The following is a 25,592-nucleotide window of genomic DNA, read 5'->3' on the forward strand; positions in this document are numbered from 1 at the left end:
GTGTGTGTGTGTGTGTGTGTGTGTGTGTGTGTGTGTCAACCATGGCCGCTTGTCTCACACTGCTCTAAACCAAACACACGCACGCACACTTCCGCGGACACACATGCAAACACGGTCACGCGTCAGTAGCCTTGACCCGAAAGCAATGTCAACATCCAGCTGATGCTAATGAGATCCGGTCCTTGTTTTGTTTTTTACTTTACTGATTAGCAGTTCCAACACGTACAGAGATGCACACGCGCGCACACACGCACACACACACACACACACACACACACACAAACACACAAACACACGCACGCACACGCACACAGCACTCCATGTCCCTTCTGGTTGTTATCTGACAGCGCAGTCTGGCCACTCAATCACCCTGTGACAGGCGATTTGGGGGGGGGGGGGGGGGGGGGTGTTATTCAGGTGTAAGGCAGACACAGAAGGTGTGGATGGAGGATTATTGACTATTGACATGTCACCCCCCCCCCCCCCCCCCACAGGGGGAAGGAAACATCCATACAGTACAGCAGCATCACACCATCTCAGTGGTCCCGATATACATCACTGGACAGGCGGCCAAGACCTCGCCCGTCGCATGTCGCCCTGAGAGGTCTTCCTAGTGTATTTATCCTACATGCCAGTGTGTTCCATGGGATGCGGGAAAGTACACATTCAGCTCGACGTGAATCATATAGCCACTAACCGGATGTTAACGCCATTGAATTCCGCACAATCACACAATTGTGCTCGGTAAAATTGCATTAGGTTTCCTCCCAGGCAATAAAAAACACATTGCACTGGATCAAATCTCCGCCCAGACCACAAACCCAATAGTTGGACCAGTTTACAAGTCATACAACACTCCCCATCCGGACATGCTTACATGTAGATGACGATCACACCGGACGCTGTTGTAACCTCTTTGGGCGCCTTTTTCGCTATTGATATCGATGTTAACGAAGTCTTTTGTTTGCTGCTTTTGTGTCCGGTGTCTACATGTAAGTATGATCGGATGGGGGGTGTTGTATGACTTGTAAACTGTTCCAACTGCCTCAATCAAAACACTGTTACTAAACTATGCTAACTATTCGGTTTGTGGTCTGGGCGGCTACACATCGGCTATTCAGAAGATTGAATTCCATTATTCTAAATGGAGGTGTCACCTAAAACCTAACCATAACCCTAACCTCAGTAAATCTAACGCTGGTGAATGCTAACCTGCTAACCTGTAGACGCTGGTGAATGCTAACCTGGTGAATTAACCACTTGGACCCTAGCGTCCATATTCTGAGAACTTAAGCCAAAAATAGCAGATCTACAAGCTCACAACGCCTCGCGCTGAGAGGCGTTGTGAGCTTATAGATCATCTGGCGTTGTGAGCTTATAGATCATCTATTTTCGGCAAAGAGCTTTGGTGTAGAGGGGAGAGAGAGCAGACTAAGTACAGAGTGAAAGGTCAGGTTTATTAACTCATATAGTGCCAATCCCGAGAAGACTCGTGAAAAGTACTGAGAGTACCCGGAGTGCCAATCCCGAGTATACTCGTGAAAAGTAATATATTACTGTAACGGCGGATATATTACCGAGTACAATGGCGGAAGGTCCGGAGCCGAAATCCGTCGCTGATTTCTCATCATCACGGCTCCACGAGCACAAAATAGTCATCCCATAACATTGAGGTGGACGGGGGATCTCATCTTTAATGTCCATTATCTCAAAACTACGTCTTTAGAAGCGAAGATGGAGGCAGATGCTCGCTTATAAAGCACATGGAGAAAAGCTCAGAGCCGATCCGCCATGACACCACGTAAACAACGATGGGTTCCGGCGCAGGACGCGATGACGTCAGACCGGAAGTGTTTACGCTGTGGACTTCTGGCCTTCAAAATAAGATAACGGGAGTGAATGCAGCCTGAAGGTGGCATCGTGGACTTTATAATCCGTTAATTTCAGGAGCACTAAGTATTGACGGTTCAAGTGGTTAAATATCTGAAAACACACATTGACATGAATCCAAAATACACTGATGATTGTGCTGTCAAACAATGAAACTATATGGAATCTATGAACAGGTTGTGGGGGTCCCTGCTTCATCTCTGTCTCAACTAAGGAGTCCGTGGCCTGAAAACGTTGAAGACCCCTGTAATAGGGCTTAAGTGGTAAATTAATAATGTATTTTTCTAAGTTTGTGTCCCGGGGAGATATATCAGTATTTCTTTATCGGGGCTTTTGAGCCGAGAAGGTTTTGGCAAACCCTGCTCTTCTCCATGCTACTGTACCGCGTGTTTCTGGTTTGGAGACGGGGACGTGATCGATAGTCTTGATGGAACAGCTGTTTAGATATTCTGTGCAATGCGGCAGCCTCTTTCCTCAGTAAACAGATGTGCATGCGCGCACACACACACACACGCACACACACACAGACACACACACAGACATTCACACAACAATGGAATATCACTCGGCGCAGACTGACAGATGCATATACACAAAAAACATATTTGTTGTAGTTTTTCAAACACACAACGAAACATCCCCAAATCTGGAGTTTATTTAAAAGTCGAGAAAAAGTTTTTTTCTTCGTCGTCGTGAATTCACAAAATAGGTACGAGACGGAAGGAAGGAAGGGGGGGAAAAAATGACAATTTATGATATGTGTCTGAAGCCATAAAGCAGGCTGAAGTGAGCCCAACAGGGGATGTGTGTTGATTTACAGTGTGACCCTGAGCGTTGAGGAAAGTCACAGAAGGTACCAATAAAATTGATTTAATCCCTGACTGCGGCATGCCTCGCCGATTAAGCTATTTAGACCGGGGTACGCATTATCGCGCATTATTACTTTAAAACCATCGTCTTATGCTTTAACTGTTGAAAAATAGCAGATATACAAGCTCACAGCGCGGCACCGAGTGCCGCGCTGCGAGCTTGTAGATCTGCCATTTTTGAAAAGTCGTGAAAATGTGTGCAAAAATTTGAATATATGCGTGTTTTAAGCGAACATTTCTTACTAAAAATTTGCTTCTGGGGGGTCCCTGGAACTAAATGTTTTGAGATGGGGGTCCGGTCATGTCTTTGAATATTTTTGACCCGATTCTATAAGTCTTCTAAATCCTTCTAAGTTTTTTTTTTTTCTTTTTTTTTTTTAAGGGGGCCTGTCACCTAAAGGGTTACTGCCACTTTAAGAATCATTTAAAAAAAATAAGTTAATATTTTTTTATGATGTCATTGTGGGATGCGCAATTATAAGCCAATCAAATTAATTGTCTGTATAGCCTGACTGTATGACTACTTGCTGTACTGGTCAGCTGTTGTTGGGGGGCGAGGGGCAGATTACACTGTGACATGAGCTTCAGACTGTTTCAGACCGTTTTCAGAGAAGCTCATGTCACAGTGTAATCTGCCCCTCAACCCCTTTAGGTGACAGTAGCCCTTTAACTATGTCAGTGGTTCTCAAACTTTCATGCCAAGGACCCCTAGAATTATATGTATTTGGCCGCCGACTCCTGGCTCAAATCTTTTTGTATCAGGGACCCCCCAGAAGCAAATATTTGAGTCACAAATGTTCGCTTTTAAAAATATATATTCAAAGACTTGCAAAAAAAATCATGTTTTTTCAAAAATAGCAGATCTACAAGCTCGCAGCGCGGCACTCGGTGCCGCGCTGTGAGCTTGTATATCTGCTATTTTTCAACAGTTAAAGCATTCAATAATCCGAGGCCTAAGTGGCTTAAGGCCCTTTCTCATGCAATGCATTAAAGCAGCTTACGGCTGACACCTTGCTCTTAATGGAGCACAGCCATAGATACATTAGCTATTGTTCTCTTTTGGCAGGTGAGTAATCTCACGTTGAAACCCATGTCGTACGTCAAGCCGCGGGCCGAAGGGGAACTGATAAGGTTTTGATGTCGCGTGTTTGCAGAGTTACGCAGTACGCGGTTGGCACTCCTTTTCACTGTTTAATTTTGATTTCATAGCCTATAGTTCTGACAGCGGGTGCAGGAAAGGAAAGGGAATATCTTCGGGTCCGCGGCGGAGGGGAGAATGCTTTTACCGCTTCACCAAGCGGATGGCTGATCAGTTGGCAAGGATGAGCACGACGTGACATCTCATGAAAAAGTTTTGATGTTTGCCAAACAACACAGTAGAATCCTCAGTGTTAATTCATCCAATTTGCAACTTGGTGGAGTGGATAAAACCTGTTCAATCTGGGAACCCATCCGGTAAAAAAGAAGTGGGAAAAAAATGTGTGTAGAAACAGGAACTCGGTTTGGCTCCTCCCCTTTCTTAGTCCACTTCCTCCCGGGTGCTTCTGTGTTTATTCCTTCTAGCAATAGTCTCGCGTGGCTAGACTGTTGCCTCCACGATTTTGCAAATCCCGGCATACAGTCTGGGAGATGGAAGTTCTAGCGATGAGTGCGAGATAAAGCGGATGTGACGCACCCGCTCCCTTGGTGCAGTAGCGTTATGTCTCCTTTCAATATTTTTAGGGCGTTATTTCGTCTTTCTCTGGTGTTTTTGGTGTTACTTTCATGATGTTTTCAGATGTTTTCTTAAACTATACACACATAACCAGAATATGCTGCTCGACTGACTCTTTGCTAGTTTCTGTTACGTTTCCAATGGGACTACAGTTCAGTGCAGCAGTGGCTACTTCCGATACTCGCAGTCGCCGCTTGGGAATTGTAGTTCCAGACTCTATATAGCATTCGGAGATTGTGGAATAGTTGTCCGGCTACACGAGACTATCCTAACAACAACATGACATGTTTAGGGCAGCGCTGCCGACAGATTCCGCCGTGCCGCTGATTCTGTCCGTGAGAGATTTTAGGTTCCGTTGGACACTGAAAAGTTTCGGATTAATCCAACCACCCGACGCACAAATCACCAAGAGCTAAAGCCAAGTATTTTGTTGCATATCATAGCCCTGCATTCCCTCTCCAACTTCCTCTGTTGTTTGTTGTTGTTCCCCCGTGTCTGCGTCATGCCAGGATGGCAGCTGAGATGAAAAGTTGGCTCGGATTGGTCCGATAGATGCTGGATAAATAATAGAAACCGCCTGAGGAAGGACCCTGGAGATGGGAGCCAGCGGAAACATGCAAGATGTACGCACTGTTCCTGCTTCTATTTGTTCTCTGCCGCCCCCCCCCCTCTCTCTCTCTCTCTCTCTCTCTCTCTCTCTCTCTCTCTGTCATCCTCCCTTTCTCTCTTACATTGTCTGTTTTCACAATTTCCTTTTTCGACCGCAATGTCTGTCTGCAGTCATCTCTCTCTCTCTCTCTCTCTCTCTCTCTCTCTCTCTCTCTCTCTCTCTATCTCTCTCTCTCTCCCTTTCTCTCTCCGACTGTCTGCCTGTGTTTTTTGGAAGTGGTTTGAGCAGGGCCGGTTCCAAAGCAGTCTTTTAAAGCACACACACACAGCGAAAGCTGCCTCCTTCCTTGCGGTGCAGGTGGCGCGGTGTGTATATACACAAGAACAAACCCCCGCATGTGAATGCGATTACGCCGGCCGGGGGGAAAATCCCGGCACCGTTCCCAGTCTGCAGATTTACTTCCCCCCTCGATCTGCTGGTGGGAGCCATCTGACACCCAGTGTGTCTGTGTGGAACCACCGCAGCTCTGAGGAGCAGCGCCAGGCTCCGGGTCATGAGGGGACGCTCCCTGGCACGCCAGGGCCCCGCAGAGAGAGCCCGCATCAGGGCCAAGAGACGGTACCCTGCATCTAGGGCATTAACGAAAAAGTCGACAAGTCGACTCCCACCAGAGAAAGTTGAAAAAAAAACGTATTTTTTTCTATTGTTATTTTTGCTCCATATGTGCGTCTGTACAGCATTCAAACAGTAGGATTGCTTATTGTCAAGAACGGAATGATCCAATATTACAGTGCTACATTACATTTGGTTTAACATGGTTCTATTGTGAAAATAGCAGATCTACATGCTCACAACGCCTCGCATCGCAAGGCGTTGTGAGCATGCAGATCGGCTATTTTCACAATTTCTGCCTCTATATATTTGACAATTTGGACAATGTTTAATTTGTCATTTTAGAGGTCTTAAAAAGTCCTTAAATTGGTACTTTAGAAATGAGAAGATACCCTCTATACACTTAAACTTTATGTTGGTTTGTTTACAGGGACTTGTTTGACATTGTACAGAATTTACAGACAATATTTTAAATGAATCTCAGAACATTAGGTAAGACTTGGATTTTATGTGACTTTTATCGCGCCACGTTGTGACCTTGTAGATCTGCTATTTTCAAACATTTTGTACTTTGTACTTTTGTTACTTTAAGTATTTTGATGCCAATACTTTTGTACTTTTACTCAAGTACATTTTGAAGTCCGGACTTTTACTTGTAACGGAGTATTTCTATGCTGCAGTATTGATACTTTTATTTAAGTAAAACAAAACAAGTACTTTTTCCATCCACTGCCTGCAATAAAGAATGGAGACAGTGAGGGGTGGGGTGATCTGCTGCTGCTGCATTAAAGGTTACATCTTCAAGGTGTCTTCACAGTGTGTGTGACCCGCCCACACTATCAAAAGATCCCTGCTTGAAATAAATTAAGGCCGGTCCCGAATCGCGAGGTAAGCCCTTCTGAAGCTGTCACTCACACTTGGCTAATCCATGTTAATTTCCTGCAATCCGTCCCGTGCTCCCAAGGCTAATAACCGCCACTGTGACTGTCTGTCTGTCTGTCTGTCTGTCTGTCTGTCTGTCTGTCTGTCTGTCTGTCTGTCTGTCTGTCTGTCTGTCTGTCTGTCTGTCTCTCTCTCTCTCTCTCTCTCTCTCTCTTTCTCTCTTTCTCTCTCTCTCTCAAAGATTTAGTACTTTTACTTTTGGTACTTTAAATGCATTTTGATGCCAACACTTTCATACTTTTACTCAAGTGCATTTTGAATTCCTGACTTTTACTTAAGTACAAAATGTGAGTACTTTTTCCACCATAGCCCTGTAGCTCAAGAGTAGAACGTTTGGAGCTTGCACAGAGCGCCATGGTGCGAAGGCTTTGTTGAGCACTTTTATTGCAGAAAGGAAAGGACATTCCTTTTACATAATTGAGGATTCATTTGCGGTTGTTGCTCGTCTCTCGGTGATCTCAGTGGATGGTTGACGCGTCGCCGGCGTCTGCCTGTGACACGTTCGTCCCGCTGTGACACAATCAGACAGCTTTTCAATAAGCAGAGAAATGGATCAGAATTATTAAACAAAGCTTCCTTTTTCAAATGCACTTTTCAAGATATTGCATCTTAATGAAATCCGTTCTCGTGGGGTGAATGTCTCCCCCACGCGCACGCACGCACACACACACACACACACACACACACACACACACACACACACACACACACACACACACACACACACACACACACACACACACACACACACACACACACACACACACACACACAGAGACAGGGGTGTCGCACCAAATTCTGGGCCCTGGATACAAGGATTCACTTCACTCACTTTCATTATGTGCTTTAACTATTGAAAAATAGCAGATATACAAGCTCACAGCGCTGCAAGCTTGTAGATCTGCTATGTTTTATTTATTTTTATTGTGAAAATTTGTCTTTGAATAGTTCAAATCCTTCTTTTTTGAAAAAAACTATGTTTCTATGTCAGTGTTGTTCAATTTTTGTTCATGTAAAGGACCCCCAAAACGATATTTATTTAGTTCCAGGGACCCCCCAGAAGCAAAATTTGAGTACAAATGTTCGCTTAAAAAAAATGCAGATATAAAAAGATTTGCACACATTTTCACGACTTTTCAAAACTAGCAGATCTACAAGCTCGCAGCGCGCTGTGAGCTTGTAGATCTGCTATTTTTCAACCTTGGGCCCTAGTAACTCAGTCCCACTCCCCCCCCCCCCCCCCCCCCCTTGTGACGCCCCTGCACACACACACACACACACACACACACACACACACACACACACACACACACACACACACACACACACACACACACACACACACACACACACACACAGTCTCCCATTAGAGCACGGGGACACACAGGAAGTTATTATCGACCCTATTAGCTTTAAGTACAGTACTTAAGTAAATGTACTTAGTTACTTTTCACCACTGGAGAACAGATGGAACAGACATGGAGAGAGAGAGAGAGAGGAGGGGGAGTCGGTCCCCTGTGGGTTTGGAAGAACAACTGAGAGAAGAAAGTTTGTCTGCTTCTTGTCCTCCGCCGTGCAGATGAAAGGGTGACATTGACCATGTGACCGTTTTCCTGAGTTTGACCCCCCCGCGACCCCGGACCAGCTGTCCAGTCTATTGATCCACGCTCCTCTTTCTCTCTTCCAAATGTCCTCCCTCCCTTTCTCCCTATCCTCTCTCTCTCACACACTCTCTCTCTCTCTCTCTCTCTCTCTCTCTCTCTCTCTCTCTCTGACTCCCTCTGTCATCTTTTTTGCTCCAATCCTTTGATCCTGTGTTCCTCTTTTCCCTTCACTATTTTTTTTTGCGAGGCGTTGTGAGCATGTAGATCTGCTATTTTCCCAATTTCTGCCTCTAATATTTGACAATTTGGCCAATGTAACATTTTTCATTTTAGAGGTATTAGAAAAGGTCTTAAAAGTCCTTAAATTGTCACTTTAGAAATGTGCAGATACCCTCTATACACTTAAACTTTACGTTGGTTTGTTTACTGTTGAGTGAGAAAACGATGTTGCACATTAAGTCAATCATCTGGGGACCCCCCAAAAATAATTTGGTGACCCCCCCCCTGGGGGTCCCAACCCACAGGTTGAGAACCACTGACCTAAGCTGTAATCCTGGGCGCTGCTCTCCCTCATGCTTCCTTCAGTGCACGGGGAGTGAGCAGGCCGCTTCTTATCACCCGACAGGGGGTAGTTTCCCCGGTTTGGACGTAGCACGTGGAAGGAACACGTTATTCCAAAAAGTTCCATTCCCCTCGATCAGGTGCCACCGGCCAGCCAGGGGGAGGCAGTATAGAGACCAGGATTACTGCATGTTTTTGTGGGGGTATCTTCCCTCCACCATTCTTGTCGATGCACACAAACACTCCCGCTCCTTGACATTCGGTGTCGTATTTTTGGACAGACAGGATTGTGTGCATGCACATGTGATCATCAGTTATCATTTGCCTAGCGTTATTTTTGGTGACCCGTGTTTGTTTTGTACCCGTCTTACGCGTAAGCAGATATGTGCTTTATCCTGAACTGCACTTTGTCTGAACTCCAGCTTGGATGAGATCACTGCCTCTTTAGAAGATGTGCTGTGTTTCAGTCTTTGAAAGAGATACAGTTAGTTACAGTTAAAGGCGTATGACTGATTTATTCTCAGTTCTAGTATGGTGTCAAAGAAACAAAATAGCAAATCTACCAAGCTCACAATGCATGGCAAGATGCCTTGTGAGCTTGTATGTTACAGCTTCCTTAACCACTTGAACCCCAGAGTCCATATTCTGCCAAAGATGTCACGTGACTAGATCCAGGTCAGAGTTGAAAAAAGTAAAGTGACCAAAAATGTGTGCAATTAACTTCCGGCCCTTCAAAATAAGAGCGGCGGCCTATGAGACAAAATGCCGGCGCTCTGTGAAATTTAAACCTTCAAAGTAAGAGGCGCTAATTGAGTTTTAAAATAATGGTGGCTGGCCAATCTGGACTGGGGGGGCACAAAGTCTAATCTGGGTGGGCAGATTAGGCCCCCCTGTGGAGCCACCTATGGGTATTACTACAGGATATGAATCCAGGTGCACCATGAGATTTTGACTTACTTTGACCTACTGGTTTGAAAACCACAGGATAAACTGGTACATACAACTGAAGTGGAATATAGTGGTACAGTACATCATTTGAAATGGCTCAGTTCTAGTACTGTATATCTGTCTCAGCTGCCTGGCCATGGTTGACCTCTGCAAACTGTATTTCCATCCTGTGTGTGTGTGTGTGTGTGTGTGTGTGTGTGTGTGTGTGTGTGTGTGTGTGTGTGTGTGTGTGTGTGTGTGTGTGTGTGTGTGTGTGTGTGTGTGTGTGTGTGTGTGTGTGTGTGTGTGTGCGCTCTTGTAATCCAAGGTTGCGTGCGTGCGTGAATGTGCGTCAGGGAAACTGAAATAAAACAGGGCATCTCGTCTGCCCAATGCTATTGTCACCATCCCAGGACACACACAGGGTGAGATAAATCCAGCAGGCTCCATTAGAAGGACAGACGTGTGTGTGTGTGTGTGTGTGACGAGCAGAGGTCAGGCGGTCAGAAGAGTTATTTCTGTAGCAACCCCAGACCTCCAGCATTGGATGCCCATTCATTCAGACAACAGCCTGCCAAGGAGAGAGCGCATGTGCACGTGCACACACACACACCGGCACGTTCACACATAGACATCAAAGGGGGCTTGGGCCCCTGCCCTTTTATCCGTCTGTAAAAAGTGCCCTATGCAGACCATGCAGTTTTTACTACAGTGAAAGAAATGCAAATGCCCCTCTTTCCATGCAATAACTGAAGGCAGTGTTCAAGAGAATTGCCTTGTCCAAACTCTCCTGAACTTGAATGCAGCATCTTAATGGTAATGATAATGAATTGTATTTGTATAGCACTTTTCCAAACAGAGTTACAAAGTGCTTCACAGAACATGATTAAAAACAACAACATACAAAAAACACAAAAACACATCAAAGCATAGAACACTTATGATACACAAATATCAATATACAGTGTACAAAAACACTTCTTTACACAATTATAAGAAACATTTAAAGGTGTAAAGGTAAGTTTTCAATAGTGACTTGAACCTAGGCAGGGATGGTGCTAACCGTAGCTCCACTGGCAGTTCATTCCATAACCTGGGAGCCCGAGCAGCGAAAGCACGATCGCCCCGGGTTACCATGTTAGTATTAAGTCTTTTTAACAGGCCCATGTCCGAAGACCTGAGGATGCGCCCTGAATCGCGAGGGGGCAGCATATCCCATGTAGGAGGGGGCCAGGTCATGCAGGGCTTTATACGTTATAAGCAGAATTATAAAATCGCACCTGAAGCTCACCGGTAGCCAGTGCAGAGCAGCCAGTATATGGGAGTGATATGGTCTCGTTTTCTCGTATTGGTGAGTAATCTAGCTGCCGAGTTTTGAATCATTTGCAGGCGGGATATGTTTTTCTTGCTAATGCCAGAATAGAGGGAGTTACAGTAATCAAGGCGTGATGATATGAGTGCGTGTATGACCTTTTCTAAATCGGTGGTTGACAGGAATGACTTGATTTTTGAAATGATCCTCAACTGAAAATAGCAGGATTGGACTACGGTTGTGACATGTTTATTGAATGAGAGGTCTGAGTCAAAAATCACACCCAGGTTATGGGCTGCAATTGTGACATTTGAGGAGAGGGGACCAAGTTGTGAGTGGAGGGAGATGGTTGAGCTGGGGGGGACCGAATAGAATGATTTCAGATTTGGTTTCATTTAGCTGAAGGAAATGTCATCTTATGTTGAAAGAATTGCCTGCCTCTGTGTAGAAAGCCATGCCGTTGCGCCACATCTCCAGTATTGATTATACTCAATTCAGTATGGTTTTCCACCAAAAGGCCCTTTTCGAGATTTCAGCCCCTGCCTCTCTAACATTCTCTGCGCGTCCCTGCACACTGCTGTAGATGAAACAGACATCCTCACGAACCCACATTTACACTATGTGGGCAAATAGTTGGCAGACAAACAGACAGACAGACACTATATGAGTGAGACTGGTGGGCATTCATTGGTGTCTCTTTGAGTGTGCTTCAGTGGTTTTCTATGAGTGCCATGATGAAGATGATGGTGGTGATGATGATGAAAGACAATGGAAAGACACCTGTGTATACCTGACCCTGTGGCTGTGTGTGTGTGTGTGTGCGTGCGTGCATGTGCATGCGTGTCTCTCACTCCCTCAATCCGCCGCTCTCTCAGGGTCATATATGGTTTATTTTTGGTCCTTTCATTGAGCTCTTAGAGGCTGTCGAGTGAACACGTGGACACACGCACGCACGCACGCACGCACGCACACACACACACACACACACACACACACACACACACACACGCTCCAAATGTATACATTCGCACACTGCCCCACACACACACACACACACACACTCCAAACGTATACATTCGCACACTCCACTGCCCCACACACACACACACACACAGTACAGAAAGGCACACATTTTAAACCTACAGCTTCCTTCGGTTTTTATTCTTTGAGTCTCTCTTGCTCGCTCTAATATGTGCGTGCGTGCTTGCACGCACGCACGCACACACGCACGCACGCACGTGTGTGTTGAGTGCGCAGGGTGAGTGGAGCAGAGGAGACTATCTGGAGAGGCTGTGGTAATTACCCAGCACTCTCTCTGTCCTGTGTGTCAGGTGTTATCTGGGGACCTCCCCTGCCGCGCCGCCGGTCCCCCCTCCTCCTCCTCCCCCTCCCCCGTTGGGCGCCGGTAATAGGTGGAAAACACAGCACTTAACGGCCCCCGCGCCAGCGCGCCTCGCATCCACCGCTACGGCGTATAATACCTCACAGCACCGCGGGATGTTGAGAGAGCACGGCGCCCCCTCGGCTCACGTCAGCACGGTGGTGTTGTTCTTGACGGCAAATTTTGATTTAGTTTTAGTCATGGTCTTTTGAATAAAAAAGTGTTACTTAGTTATAGTCATAATTTAGTCACCTGAAAAGGTTTTAGTTTTAGTCATAATTTAGTCACCTGAGAAGTTTTTGATTTAGTCTAGTTTTAGTCGACTGAATATCGTAAGGTTTTAGGCGACTAAATCTACAGTTGATTTAGTCAACTGAAATGTATTTTGGCAGGCCTTGATGGCATCCTATATGACTGATTTTACACTTGGTTTGCGTGCTGAAAATACGCGTCGCAGCAACACCGGAGAGCAACCAAACATAAAATGACTGTCTTCTCCACCAGTTCCTCCCCAAGATTTTAGTCTAGTTTTTATTTTGTTTAGGAAATTGTCAATATATTTCCATAAAATATTTAGATTTTTGCCCGACAGCGATGCTATATCTGCCCTAAGTATCCCATTTATGCTCATCTTATTTCATGCCGGCTGCACAACAGCAGGTGGCACGGCTGCATTATCGCTTCCTAGTTGAGCTACGCGCGTCGGTAAAGTGGTACTTTGAAGACAAAAGAATATTGCCGCTGTTGCAGTATTGACGCGTGATAGACATGCATGCTGTAATTTGTTTCGAAACATATCGACTGAGACGTGCCAGTTAGAAGCACGTTTCTTGACAAGAAATATTCGACCTGTGCGTGGTGCGTGCTTAAAGCTGCAATCTAATGAATAAATCAATATTTTAATCAATCTGTGGAGAGCGTTGATACAATATAACTCGTACACCTGCAGTGATACTGTAGGTGGTCTCCCTACTACTGCATTGAGAAATGTAGGCCTTATAGGAGACGTATTGATGTAATATTGCCTGAAGTAATATTTCCTGAAGCTCTAAAGCAGGGGTCTTCAACGTTTTCAGGCCAAGGACCCCTTAGCTGAGAGAGAGATGAAGCAGGGACCCCTTAGTTGAGAGAGAGATGAAGCAGGGACCCCCACAACCTGTTCATAGATTCCATATAGTTAGCACAATCATCAGTGTGTTTTGGATTCATGTCAATTTGTGTTTTCAGATACGTATTTAACCACTTGAACCGTCCATACTTAACTTGACATTTCGCTCTGTACTTGGTCTGCTTTTTCCACCTACACCAAACCTCTTTGCTGAAAATAGCAGATCTACAAGCTCACAACGCCTCGCAGCGCGAGGCGTTGTGAGCTTGTTAATCAGCTATTTTCAGCTTAATTAAGTTCTACATGAATAGTTCTATATGAATAGTTCATATTCTATATGAACGCTAGTTCTATGAACTCTACAATATGGACACTAGGGTGGTTAATATAAAAAAGGAGCCCTTGTTGAAGACCCCTGCCGTAGGTGGTCTCCCTACTCTTGCATTGAGAAATGTAGACCTTTTGTGGGTAGGACACGTATTGGATGTAATATTGCCTGAAGTAATATTGCCTGAAGCTCTAAAGTACAATACCTCCCCCTCCCCATATGTCAAGTGGGGATTGCCTCTCGTAGATGTTTGAATCCCAGGTAGCACATAAAAGCAACAGATTGGGCTTTAATGAAGGTCTCTAAAGATTAGACCATTTTGCTATCATTTCATTTATGTAAACGTAGTCTTGTCGTTTCATCCGACAGCGTGTTGGTAATAGATACTGTAGACTTAAGAAACGAAAGACATCAGTGCTAATTCAATTCATGTAATGAATCCATGCATCCCCAGGACCCAATAGCATACAGATTACAATCGAGTGGATGGCTTAGCGTTATAGCATAGTGTGTGTGCATGTGTGTGTGTGTGTAGGTGTTGACATACTGGCCTCTTTGCTGTAGCAGCCGTACAGATAACAGTGATCTGATAATACCTCGTACAGCTTGTTTACCCACTCTCCAGACCCCTAGCCGTACACCCCTGCACTTAGGCCACACACACACACACATAGGCCTACGCACACACACACACACACTCGTACGTATGCATGCATGCGCACACACAGGGGCGTCACAAGGGGAGGGAAAGTGGGACTGAGTTACCAGGGCCCAAGGTGGAGGGGCCCTAGTAACTTTAGCTATTGAAAAATAGCAGATATACAAGCTCACAGCGCGGCACCGAGTGCCGCGCTGCGAGCTTGTAGATCTGCTATTGTTGAAAAGTCGTGAAAATGACTGCAAATCTTTGAATATATGTATTTTTTAAGCAAATATTTGTAACTCAAACTTTGCTTCTGGGGGGGGTCCCTAAATATTTTGAGATGGGGTTCTGTGGCCAAATACATATCATTTTGGGGGTCCTTCACATGAAAAAGCTTGAGCATCACTGACATGGAAACATAGGTTTCTTGCACACATTTTCACAATTTTTCAAAAATAGCAGATCTACGAGCTCGCAGTGAGCTTGTATATCTGCTATTTTTCAATAGTTAACATTCATGGGGGGGCCCACAGTGAATCCTTGTACCCAGGGCCCGGAATTTGGTGTGACGCCCCTGCACACACACACACACACACACACACACACACACACACACACACACACACACACACGCACTTATGAATTACCTTGAGCGAGTCATATCTCTCTCTTAGCCCCGGACGTAATGTCTCCACGGATGCATCCAGATCAATTCTTCGGGATGTCTTATTCGTGGAACGGACGGCGGGCGGGGAGGAGGAGGGGGGAGGAGGGAGGAGGGGGAGAGGCGTTGCACAAACCAGGGCCAGATCCAATTTCAAGCTGCAAAAAGCAAATGGCCTTGGCTTCTTTGGAAATCAAGGATTATACCAGCAGATTTCCAAGTGGAGCTGATATTGATTCTCGACGGCGGGTCTCCGGTGAACTGGAGGGCCCTCGCCGCCTCGCTGTAAAGCTTTTAAAAGCTTGCTGCGTGCCTTTGAACGCTCCCCCGCCCCCTTCCCCGGCAGCACTATAACCTCTCTATCTAAAGCGACGCCAATTGACCCTCATGAATATAGCCTCCCTGTTGAATCTCACATGCGTTCAATGGCGTCGGTTATTTATTTCATAAGAGGAGGTGATGCAGCTAGTGGCGTCAGTTCAGAAAAGCTAAGGTATGACAACATGACTGGTGTCTTGCAGACACCAGTCATGTTGCCATACCTTAGCAACAGGTATGATACATTTATTTTTTACATTCTATTCCCCCCCCCCCCCCCCCCGTTTCTACGGTTTCTTGGGCTGGATATGGCAGGCTGAAACGGTTGTTCAAGTGCATTGCACCTCTGCAGCTGACCTGCGGAACCTGGGAATATACCATTTCCTCGAAATGGGGAGAATAAAAGTGCGGAGCATATAATTATAATACCTTGTTTGTAGCCTGATTTCAGACTCAGCTGAAGCTCCACTCTGAGAGTGGGCGGGTCTATGGGCTGGAACCAGGCTACCTTGTTTGACCATTTTTTAACATTTTGCATGTAGTTATTTTACTGTACTTTAACAACATAATAACCAGCACAGATAGACGAGGAGACATTCATGGATTTATATTTAAAAGTAACTTTTATTTTCCCCCCCTGGACCCAGGGTATGGCAGCTGCATACCCCTGCCATACCCAGTTGACGCCCCTGAGGTGATGGGCACTGTGAGCGAGCCTTTGCGACTCAGAATGGTACAAAAGAAGAGAGATAATCACAGCAAAGGTGGGATTGGGTTATGGATTTAGTGACATTCTGCAAAGAGCTGTACAGTGTATTTTTGGTCCAGATGTCTTTACAAGGGCAGTACAGTACATCCTGAAGGATGAGGTGTTTTATCCTGTTACATCCTGGTCAATACAGTCTAAAGTGTTGCTGTTTAGCAGATCCAGAAGGACTCACAAAAGTGCCAGAGTTTAAAACGCTAATGAAGCAAACCTATGCTAACATCAAGTAAACAACATATTTCTGGCCATAGGCCAGAGTTACAACAACATACTTGTGAAGCACTTTTTAATGGGTGAAGTAAAACATATAATGATATTTAGGGATGTCCCGATCAGGTTTTTTTGCTCCCGATCCCGATCACATATTTTTGCTCCTGATTCGATCCCGATCCCTCCCAATCCGATCTTTTGGCAATGCATTAAGGAAAAAGAAAAGAAACATGCTTTTATGTTGTCCCTTAAGGTTGTTTTTTTATTAATTTAAATAACAGTATCGAATCTATCCAAGCTTTTCTTTCACTTAGTGCAGCATTGTATCAAAACAAATTAAAAATAAAGCTCATCAGCTTATATATTTTTTAAATATATAAAGACAAGGTGTTTCTCGATCTTTTTGTCCCGATTCCGATCTTTTGAAATCGGCCCCGATCTCCCCGATTTCCGATCTCCTGATCCGTTCGGGACATCCCTAATAATATTGGTTCACCATACTAGGACGTACACATACAGCAGTAGTACAGTGGTTCTCAAACTTTTATTGGTTGCAGTACCCCCTTATACTGATTTCTGAAGCCAGGTACCCCCTTCCCCTGACTACAGCACTGCTTATAACATTGACATCAAAAGTCCAGCTCTAATGCCAATATGTTCATAATGGCAAATAAACATTGCTTTCTATTCAATAACAGTTGTAGTAAAGGTATTGATGTCATTGGGTTTGACATGAGTAGGTTCACACAAAGACTGTCAATATGTTTTGTCATTAGCCATAACAGTGAAATAAATATTCCCAAGCGCTTCGCTCTTCTATTAGACTGAGGACGTTCCCCCAGCTTTGGTAAAATGTACACTCTCAGAGTTACTGACCAGATGTTGAGGTAGGCCTGCACGCCACCAGACTCCTTCTCTCTGCAGCCATAGCAATGATGACGACACACTGCTCTACATGTGAAGCTGTGTGCTGTGGTCTGATGTGTTTTGATGGGTGGTCTCACACTGAGCCCCCCCCCCCTCCCCCCTCCCCACCAACCCATTCTCCAGCTCCAACTCTGTGGTCGAGAATTAAAAAAAGTTTGTTTTCAAACCCTTTAGCCATCTGTTCCTCAACTTGCATGTACTGTATCTCTGTCTTTCTCATTGTCTCTCTCTCTCTCTCTGACAACACGCACGCACACGCACACGCAACACACACACACACACACACACACACACACGCACACACACACACACACACACACACACACACACACACACACACACACACACACACACACACACACACATACTTTGAATATGTCCATTGTTAGCAACTAATAATGCTTACTGACGTACGTGAAGTGTGATATAATTGCTCTTAGGAATCCAAGCAAAAATACATATTGAAAGATTTCTGAGAATCGTATTTTACAAAGCACACAGAAAGAGAGAGAGAGAGAGAGAGAGAGGAGGGGGTGGGAGAGAGAGAGAGAGAGAGAGGCTTCACATAGTCTTTACAAACAAAGTGTGGATTAGCTTGGAGACCCTGCTGGGCCAGAGAACGGAGGCGTGGTGGTCTTTATGTGAGCGGGGGGAATTGAATAAGTGGCAGCTCCATCAGCTTCTCATCCTCAGCAGCGCCCCCGGTTAGAGGCAGGCGCCATGGCGACCGGCCCGAGACCGTTGCCGTCGTCGTCGTCGCGGCGACGGGTGACGGTCGCCTTGCCAACTGGCATCGGCTGCCGTGGCGCCGTACGAAAACCCAGTTCCATTCCCAGCAGTGTTGTCTGGAAGCCATGCTTTCTACGTTGTTCCTTCACCTGACCGAGGTGCACCGAAGGCACACGTGCACACGCATGCACACGTGCACACGCATACACAGGCAGAGAATGTTAGAGAGGCAGGGGCTGATATTTGTAAAAGGGCCCTTTTGGTGAAAATATCGAAAATAGCAGACCTCCAAGCTCACAAAGCTTGGAGGTCTGCTATTTTCGATGCTTGGTTTCGACGCAGAGAGGACGAATTCTTTCAACATAAGACGCTGCGTTCAAGTTCAGGAGAGTTTGGACAAGGCAATTCTCTTGAATGCTGCCTTCAGGTATGGCATGGAAATAGGGCATTTGCATTTCTTTCACCATAGTAAAAACTGAGTTCACCCCCACAAAGCTATGGTTTAGTGATGAGTCATCCCTTTTCACGGTGGTTCAGTGATGAATCGTCACTTTTCGCGGTTTTGCGGGGGCCTTTCTAGCCCAAGGAATGTTTTTCATGCAAAACAAATGCTTGCATTGGATTCAGAATCATCAAAAACCCCTATTATGACCCCTCACATGCTACTTAAAGCAGATTCTTTTTTTGGACCCCAACCTTTTTTTGAAAAAACTGTGCCCATATTGCATTTTGTTTGAGTGGCTAACTTTTTGGAAAAAGTAGGTCCAGAGGAAACTTTATGCAAAATTTGTGAACGATTGTCTTACTAAGGTGCCGGGCTACCACCCTACCCCCTCTCCATCAAGAAGCCTTGCACGCAAATAGGCTATAGGAGCGCTCTGCGGGGTGCCGCAACCCCACGTCCCCCACAGACTTGCCGCCTATGCCCACTTGCCCAGGGTACTCCAGGGTTAAACCTGAAGTAACCTCACCTCCTCCTAGCTACGGATAGCACCGGGCCTGGGGTGTGTTGTGGCTGCTGTGTGATGGTGGTGGTGATATCGATGCTGCATGTCGATATCTCTCTCCACCCTCCCTCCCTCCCTCCCTCCCTCCCTCCCTCCATTGGTTGCTTTCCCAAGGGTCCAGAAAAAGCCCTACTTCTCCCTCATTGATTGGAGGCCCATTAACGACGGGAGAGGAAAACAAAGGCTTTCATCATCGCAGAGACGCTCACAGACAGGGACTTACTGCACAAGTCTGCTTTTTTTATCCTCCGTCTCTCTCTCTGTCTGTCTGTTTGTCTCTCTCTCTCTACTGCAGGGGTCTTCGAAGTTTTCAGGCCAAGGACCCCTTAGTTGAGAGAGAGATGAAGCAGGGACCCCCACAACCTGTTCATAGATTACAATATAGTTTCATCGTTTGACAGCACAATCATCGGTGTATTTTGGATTCATGTCAATTTGTGTTTTCAGATATTTAACCACTTGAACCATCAATACTTAATAAACTTGACCTTTGTACTTAGTCTGCTCTTTTTCCCCTCTACACCAAAGCTCTTTGCCAAAATTGTATTTTTGGCTAAAGTTCTCAGAATACGGACACTAGGGTTCAAGTGGTTAATATAAAAAAGGAGAAAAAAATCCCTCAAAGATTTGGAGGACCCCCTATAGTAACTCTGAGAACCCCCCTAGGGGTCCCGGACCCCCTGTTGAAGACCCTTGCTCTACTGCATTTCCCTCTCAGAAGTCACACCTACATGACATGTTCTTGTTCCTCTCCTCTCTTAAGCCCTCTTCTCCACCTTCCACTCTCCATTTACAGTAACCCATCGCCTTTCTTTCCATCTCTGCCTTGTGCCATCACTCTTTCTCCTCCAGGGACATGCAGATAATTTTACAGAGGCAGGGGCTGAAATATCTAAAAGGGCCTTTTGGTGAAAATATAGAAAATAGCAGACCTCGGCTATTTTCAGTACTTGATATACCACACTAAACTAAGCATAAAAAAAGGCAACGTGGCGTAACAGCATGGATTTCTACACAGAGAGGGCATTTCTTTCAACATAAGATGCTGCATTCAAGTTCAGGAGAGTTTGGACAAGGCAATTCTCTTGAACGCTGCCTTCATGTATGGCATGGAAAGCGGGGCATTTGCATTTTTTTCCACCATAGTAAAAACTGCGTTTATGTTCTGGAGAGGGGACTTTTTACAGACGGGTGAAAGGGCAGGGGCTCAAGCCCCCTTTGATGTCTATGTGTGCACGTGCCTGTTCTCCTCCCTTTTAAACAATCTATGCTCTCCGTCACCCTTTCATCTCTCTCTCTCTCTCTCTCTCTCTCTCTCTCTCTCTCTCTCTCTCTCTCTCTCTCTCTCTCTGTCTCTCTCTCTGTCTGTCTGTCTCTCTCTCAATCTCTCTCAATCTTTACGGAGCCTGGCAACATGTTACCTATCATCAATAAGCTAATCAGGTTTAGCATAGCGTTACTGTAGCCAATGATGGACAGGGTTGTTGGAGAGACTGAATCCATAGAGTTATAATAATAATAGAGAGGACGCCGCATATCCCTGCCCGTCCACTTGCATTGAGTTGCTCACCCAGTGCATGAAGCGTACTTCCGCGTTTGAAACGCCTCTGAAACGTGACGTAGTGGGGCTTCTATTTGGCTTCTGTGACGCATTTTGCGTCATAGTTTGTGTTCATGGACGCGCTGGGGCTCCAATTCATGAACGAGCACTTCCGGTATGAACGCGCGTCAATACAAAGAAGCCTAGATGCACGTTCATGAGGTTCATTAATAGAAGCCCCAACTGCAATACCTCAAACAGCCACCATGTCCATTTTGTTTCAGGGCGCCCCCAGGGTTCTGGGGGCTTGACTGAATCCCATAAGATAATCTTCTCCCAGCAGGCCTACTGTTTTATTATAATATATTACTGCTGCACTTTTAGTATAGTTTGGTATCCAGGAAACTGAATGCAACTTAGTTTGGGTGTAAACGCCTAATGCCTAAATTATGCACTAATGTGTGCGTCTTTTTGTCAAACACTCAAGCCCTATTGTACAAAAATACATAAATACATCTTTTCAATACTTTGAAATGTTTTTAGAGATGTTGCCTTATAATGCCATGCTCAGAATGGACGGCAGGCTTATGCCTCATTCACATACAGAAAAGCCAAGCTAATGGTTGGCTTGGTAATTCAATGTAATCTCTATGCAAACCAGCTTTAAAAATGTCCAAGCTTTTTTTCGAGCATGGAAAATGTAAAAGCTGGTTTGCATAGAGTACTTTGAATTACCAAGCCAATCATTAGCTTGGCTTCCCTCGGTGTGAATGCAGCATTAGGGTAAATAGGGACGGCAGGCTATTTTTTTTACTGTTACTATTTGTCATTACAAACACATCCATGCCTTGGTTGTCCCACACAAGCCATCACAATCTCATAAAGCATTCGGCACAACTGCTAATCAAAGTGACTGCACTGGCCAATCACAGCGCATCTTTTCCGGGACTTGGCAAAACACATAAAAGCAAAACATCTGTTTAGCAGAGTGTGATGGCTTGTGTGGGACAACGATGGCATGGATGTGTTTAAAAAACAATTTTGACCACAACAAATAGTGTAAAAGCAATAGGCTTATTATAGTCTCCACTCTATGCTATGAGAGCTGCTGGGTTCTGCTGGGGAAACTGGACAACAGGAGCATTTCTGCCTAATAGACCCCATGGACAGTCTTTGTGGATCAATATAAGTAGGAACATGAGTCTAGAAGTGATTTTTGGGGCGGAGTTGTCCTTTAATCTTGCTACTTTGTGCAAAACAAAACAAGCGGTGGACAACATCACGCCTCCACCCTGCAGGTGACAGGTGTTTGTGTGTCAGATACAGCAGCTGTGTGTGTGTGTGTGTGTGTGTGTTCGTGTTCAGGGACGTGCTGGGCCCCTGATTCAGCCCTGGAAAAAGAGTTGGAGAGGCCCTCATTGCGTGCTATAGAGAGAAGATTTGCTGTTTCAGATCATGACAAGTGACAAGCCAGTGGGCCAATTACTGTACATGAGTTATATTTCGTCGTTGTCGGGTGGAAACCTTGTATGTCCAAAACCGTTTGTTTTGTATTTATCATTTTAAAAGTGATTTAAACAGCCGATCTACAAGCACACAACGCGAGGCGTTGATCTGCTGTTTTCATTACTTTTGTGCGAAGGCCTTGTATGATGAAGCAAGGCTTTGCGAAAAAAATGTACAAATTTGAAACTTGGAGATACAAGGTTTCTGCCCGACAGTGACGATTTACTTTGTTGGCCACCCAGCCCCCAAAATGGAACGAATGCAGACATTTTATTTACATTTTTTCCTAATGGCCGGCCTGGACCGGCCGGGAATGAACTGGCCGTTCGGGAGTTGTCCCGCTTTTCCCGATGGCCAGCACGTCCCTGCGTGTATTCGTGTGCGTGTGTCTCAGCGAGCGACTGTGTGCGTGCGCGGCAGTATAGTCTGACAGACTGAAAGCGTACGGACAGCTGCACCTGCTGCTGGCATCAAACAGTGGAGAGCTCCTGTCAGCAGTGGCCTTAATTACAGCCTGCCTCACGCGACAGGCCTGCTCTAGGATCAGTCACCTCACCTGAGGGCTCCCGGTACCCTCCTCACGCGACAGGCCTGCTCTAGGATCAGTCACCTCACCTGAGGGCTCCCGGTACCCTCCACTGCAGGCTGCAGCCTGTCCCCCAATCAGCCGCAGTGCCAGCCCGCAAGGGTGTCACAAGAGTGGGGGGAAAGTGGGACTGAGTTACTAGGGCCCAAGGTGGAGGGCCCTTCATTGTTTTATCCACAACTTTCCAACATCCCATCGTGCATTGCACAGGAGTTGCACGGAGCTTCCGGCGCCGCAGCCGAGTGTGATCTACAAGCTCACAACGGCTGCATCTGCGACGCGACGTGAGCATATGTCTGCTGTAAACCGGAAAGAGGTGGATACTTTAGCTATTGAAAAATAGCAGATATACAAGCTCACAGCGCGGCACCGAGTGCCGCGCTGCGAGCTTGCAGATCTGCTATTTTTTGAAAAGTCGTGAAAATGTGTGCAAATCTTTGAATATTATGCGTGTTTTAAGCGAACATTTCTAACTAAAATTTTGCTTCTGGGGGGGTCCCTGGAACTAAATGTTTTGAGATGGGGGTCCGTGGCCAAATACATATAATTTTGGGGGTCCTTCACATGAAAAGGTTTGAGCACCACTGACATAGAAACATATTTTTTTCAACCAAAAAAAAAAAAAAAGATTTGAAAGACGCTCAAATTTTGCACGATTTTTCAAAAATAGCAGATCTACAAGCTGCGAGCTTGTAGATCTGCTATTTTTCAATAGTTAAAGCACAAAATAATGCGTAATAGTGCCTTCCCAGTCTAAATGGGTTAAACCCCCTTCCGCCTATGAAGAACATTCATGGGGGGGCCCGCAGTGAATCCTTGTACCCAGGGCCCAGAATATTTGGTGTGACACCCCTGCCAGCACCGGATCGATTGCCAATCGGTTACAGTAACGGGAAGGCTATCGACCCCCCTCCCCCTCCCTCCCTCCCCCTTATTCGTCGGGAGAGCCCCGCTCTCATTGACCGTAAATCAACGTCAGTGGCCGGCATCGATCGTCAATCAACCCTCTGTGACATTATGGATTGGCCGGTGCCCGCCCCCCCGGGCCCGTCATTCGTGGCCCCCGGGCCGTGGCCGTATATTGATCCTCCCCCTCAGATACACTATCGAGGTCCCCTGTATTGATAATTCATTTATTGTCCTGTAATTTAATTTTCTTTGCTGTCCATATTGTTGTTACAGGAAAGAGGCCCCGCATGCAGTGGAAACCTAGTTAACGGGCACCCTGCCTTTTCGCGTCGCCGTACGTTGGGCAAGAACCCGCTGTCTTTTCATGCTCATGTATTAAAGCAATAAGCCACAAGAGGCGAGTGGTTACCGGGGGAGTATACACCGGCTGAGAGGCGTTGGGAAACACGAGGCGCAGCCGAGTGTTTCCGACCCTCTCAGCCGGTGTATACTCCCCCGGTAACCACAAGCCTCGCGTGGCTTATTGCTTTTCTAAAACGGTCACAATATTGCAACATGAATATCATAGCATTGCATTATTTAAAGAAAAAAGTACACTTCTCCGCCACCAGGAAGAGACATTTCCTTGCGTTTACCAGCAGGAACGGGACTTACGGAAGCCAGTGTGTTTACAAAGTCACGTCATTCTTTTTGCAAAAAGAATAGGGAAACAACACTTGTGTTAGATCAGTCTCATGTTAAGAAGTTAAGAACCATATTCGATCCATGCACATGTTTATTTTCGTCCAGATTTAGCTGCTATGTAGGCCTATCACATCAAAAACGCTAGCATAGCAACCTAAGCTAAACAGCCGAGTGGTGCCTGGAGAATAGAGGGCGCTTGTTGCCTTTACAAGCCCCGCCCGAAGCCATTCAGCCACTGTCCTATGCATGCGGGCGGTGCTTAGAAGCACCCGCACGGCAGGATTTGAGAGGAAATCAAACGGTCGCTTCTCTAGTTCAGCCTCACGGCACAGTGGAAAGAAATAACGCACCTGGCTTTGATATAAACTGATTCAAGGTATGGGTTACAGTCTCAGGTATACCATGGCACCCAGCCAATCAGAATCAAGGAATGGAACTAGCCGTTTTAGAATCCCGATTTTATACTTGGTTGTATGACAACGTTTCGCAAAAGCATATGGAGTATCGTGATGTTGTGAGCTTGTAGATCTGCTATTTATCATTAAACACTTTTGCCAACAGGGACTCGGGTTCAAAGGGGTTGTACAAGGTTTCCGCCCGACAGCGACGATATTGTGCTTGTGTCTGGACAGGGGCGTGCAGAGAATGTTAGAGAGGCAGGGGCTGACATTTCTAAAGGGGCCTTTTGGTGGAAATATCGAAAATAGCAGACCTCCAAGCTCACAACGTGTTGTGCTGCGACACGTTGTAATCTTGGAGGTCGGCTATTTTCCGTGTGTGACTGATACCACACTGAACTAAGCATAACCGGGTCAATACTGGATTTCTATTCAGGAGAGTTTGGACAGGGCAATTCTCTTGGATGCTGCCTTCAGGTGTGACATGTAAAGAGGGGCATTTGCATTTCTTTAACCATAGTAAAAGCTGCATTCATGGTCTGGAGAGGGCACTTTTTACTGACGGATAAAAAGGGCAGATGTCTGTGTGTGCGCGTGCCTGTATGTGTCTGGAAGTGGAGCATGGCGTTTGTACTGTGTTCCAAAGGCCCCTCACCCTGCACCTCCTCTCGCTGCACAGCTCAAGAACATTTTTTAACTTTGTTAAGTTTTAAGGTTACTCGTCTCGTCTGGCTCTCCCAGACCGTATGGGGAGGTTTGACTGCTTGTGGAAAATGAATGGGTCCAGGCCAGGGACGTGCTGGCCATTGGGAAAAGCGGGGCAACTCCCGAACGGCCGGTTCATTCC

The 25,592-nt window shown here is 45.9% G+C and overlaps 1 protein-coding gene across 1 annotated transcript in view; it reads left to right on the top strand.

Annotated features, from left to right (window-relative positions):
* Positions 1–25,592, top strand: part of LOC308293196 (RNA-binding motif, single-stranded-interacting protein 3-like) — a 527,253-nt gene that overhangs the window by 370,804 nt on the left and 130,857 nt on the right. The window contains exons 7-8 of the mRNA XM_080735633.1: positions 5,608–5,701; positions 12,373–12,453. Coding sequence (XP_080591759.1) covers positions 5,608–5,701; positions 12,373–12,453 — 175 coding nt within the window. The remainder of the gene's footprint in view (positions 1–5,607; positions 5,702–12,372; positions 12,454–25,592) is intronic.

Source organism: Nannobrachium achirus (genome assembly GCF_963921795.1).
Source record: "Nannobrachium achirus genome assembly, chromosome: 10".
NCBI classification, from domain to species: domain Eukaryota; kingdom Metazoa; phylum Chordata; class Actinopteri; order Myctophiformes; family Myctophidae; genus Nannobrachium; species Nannobrachium achirus.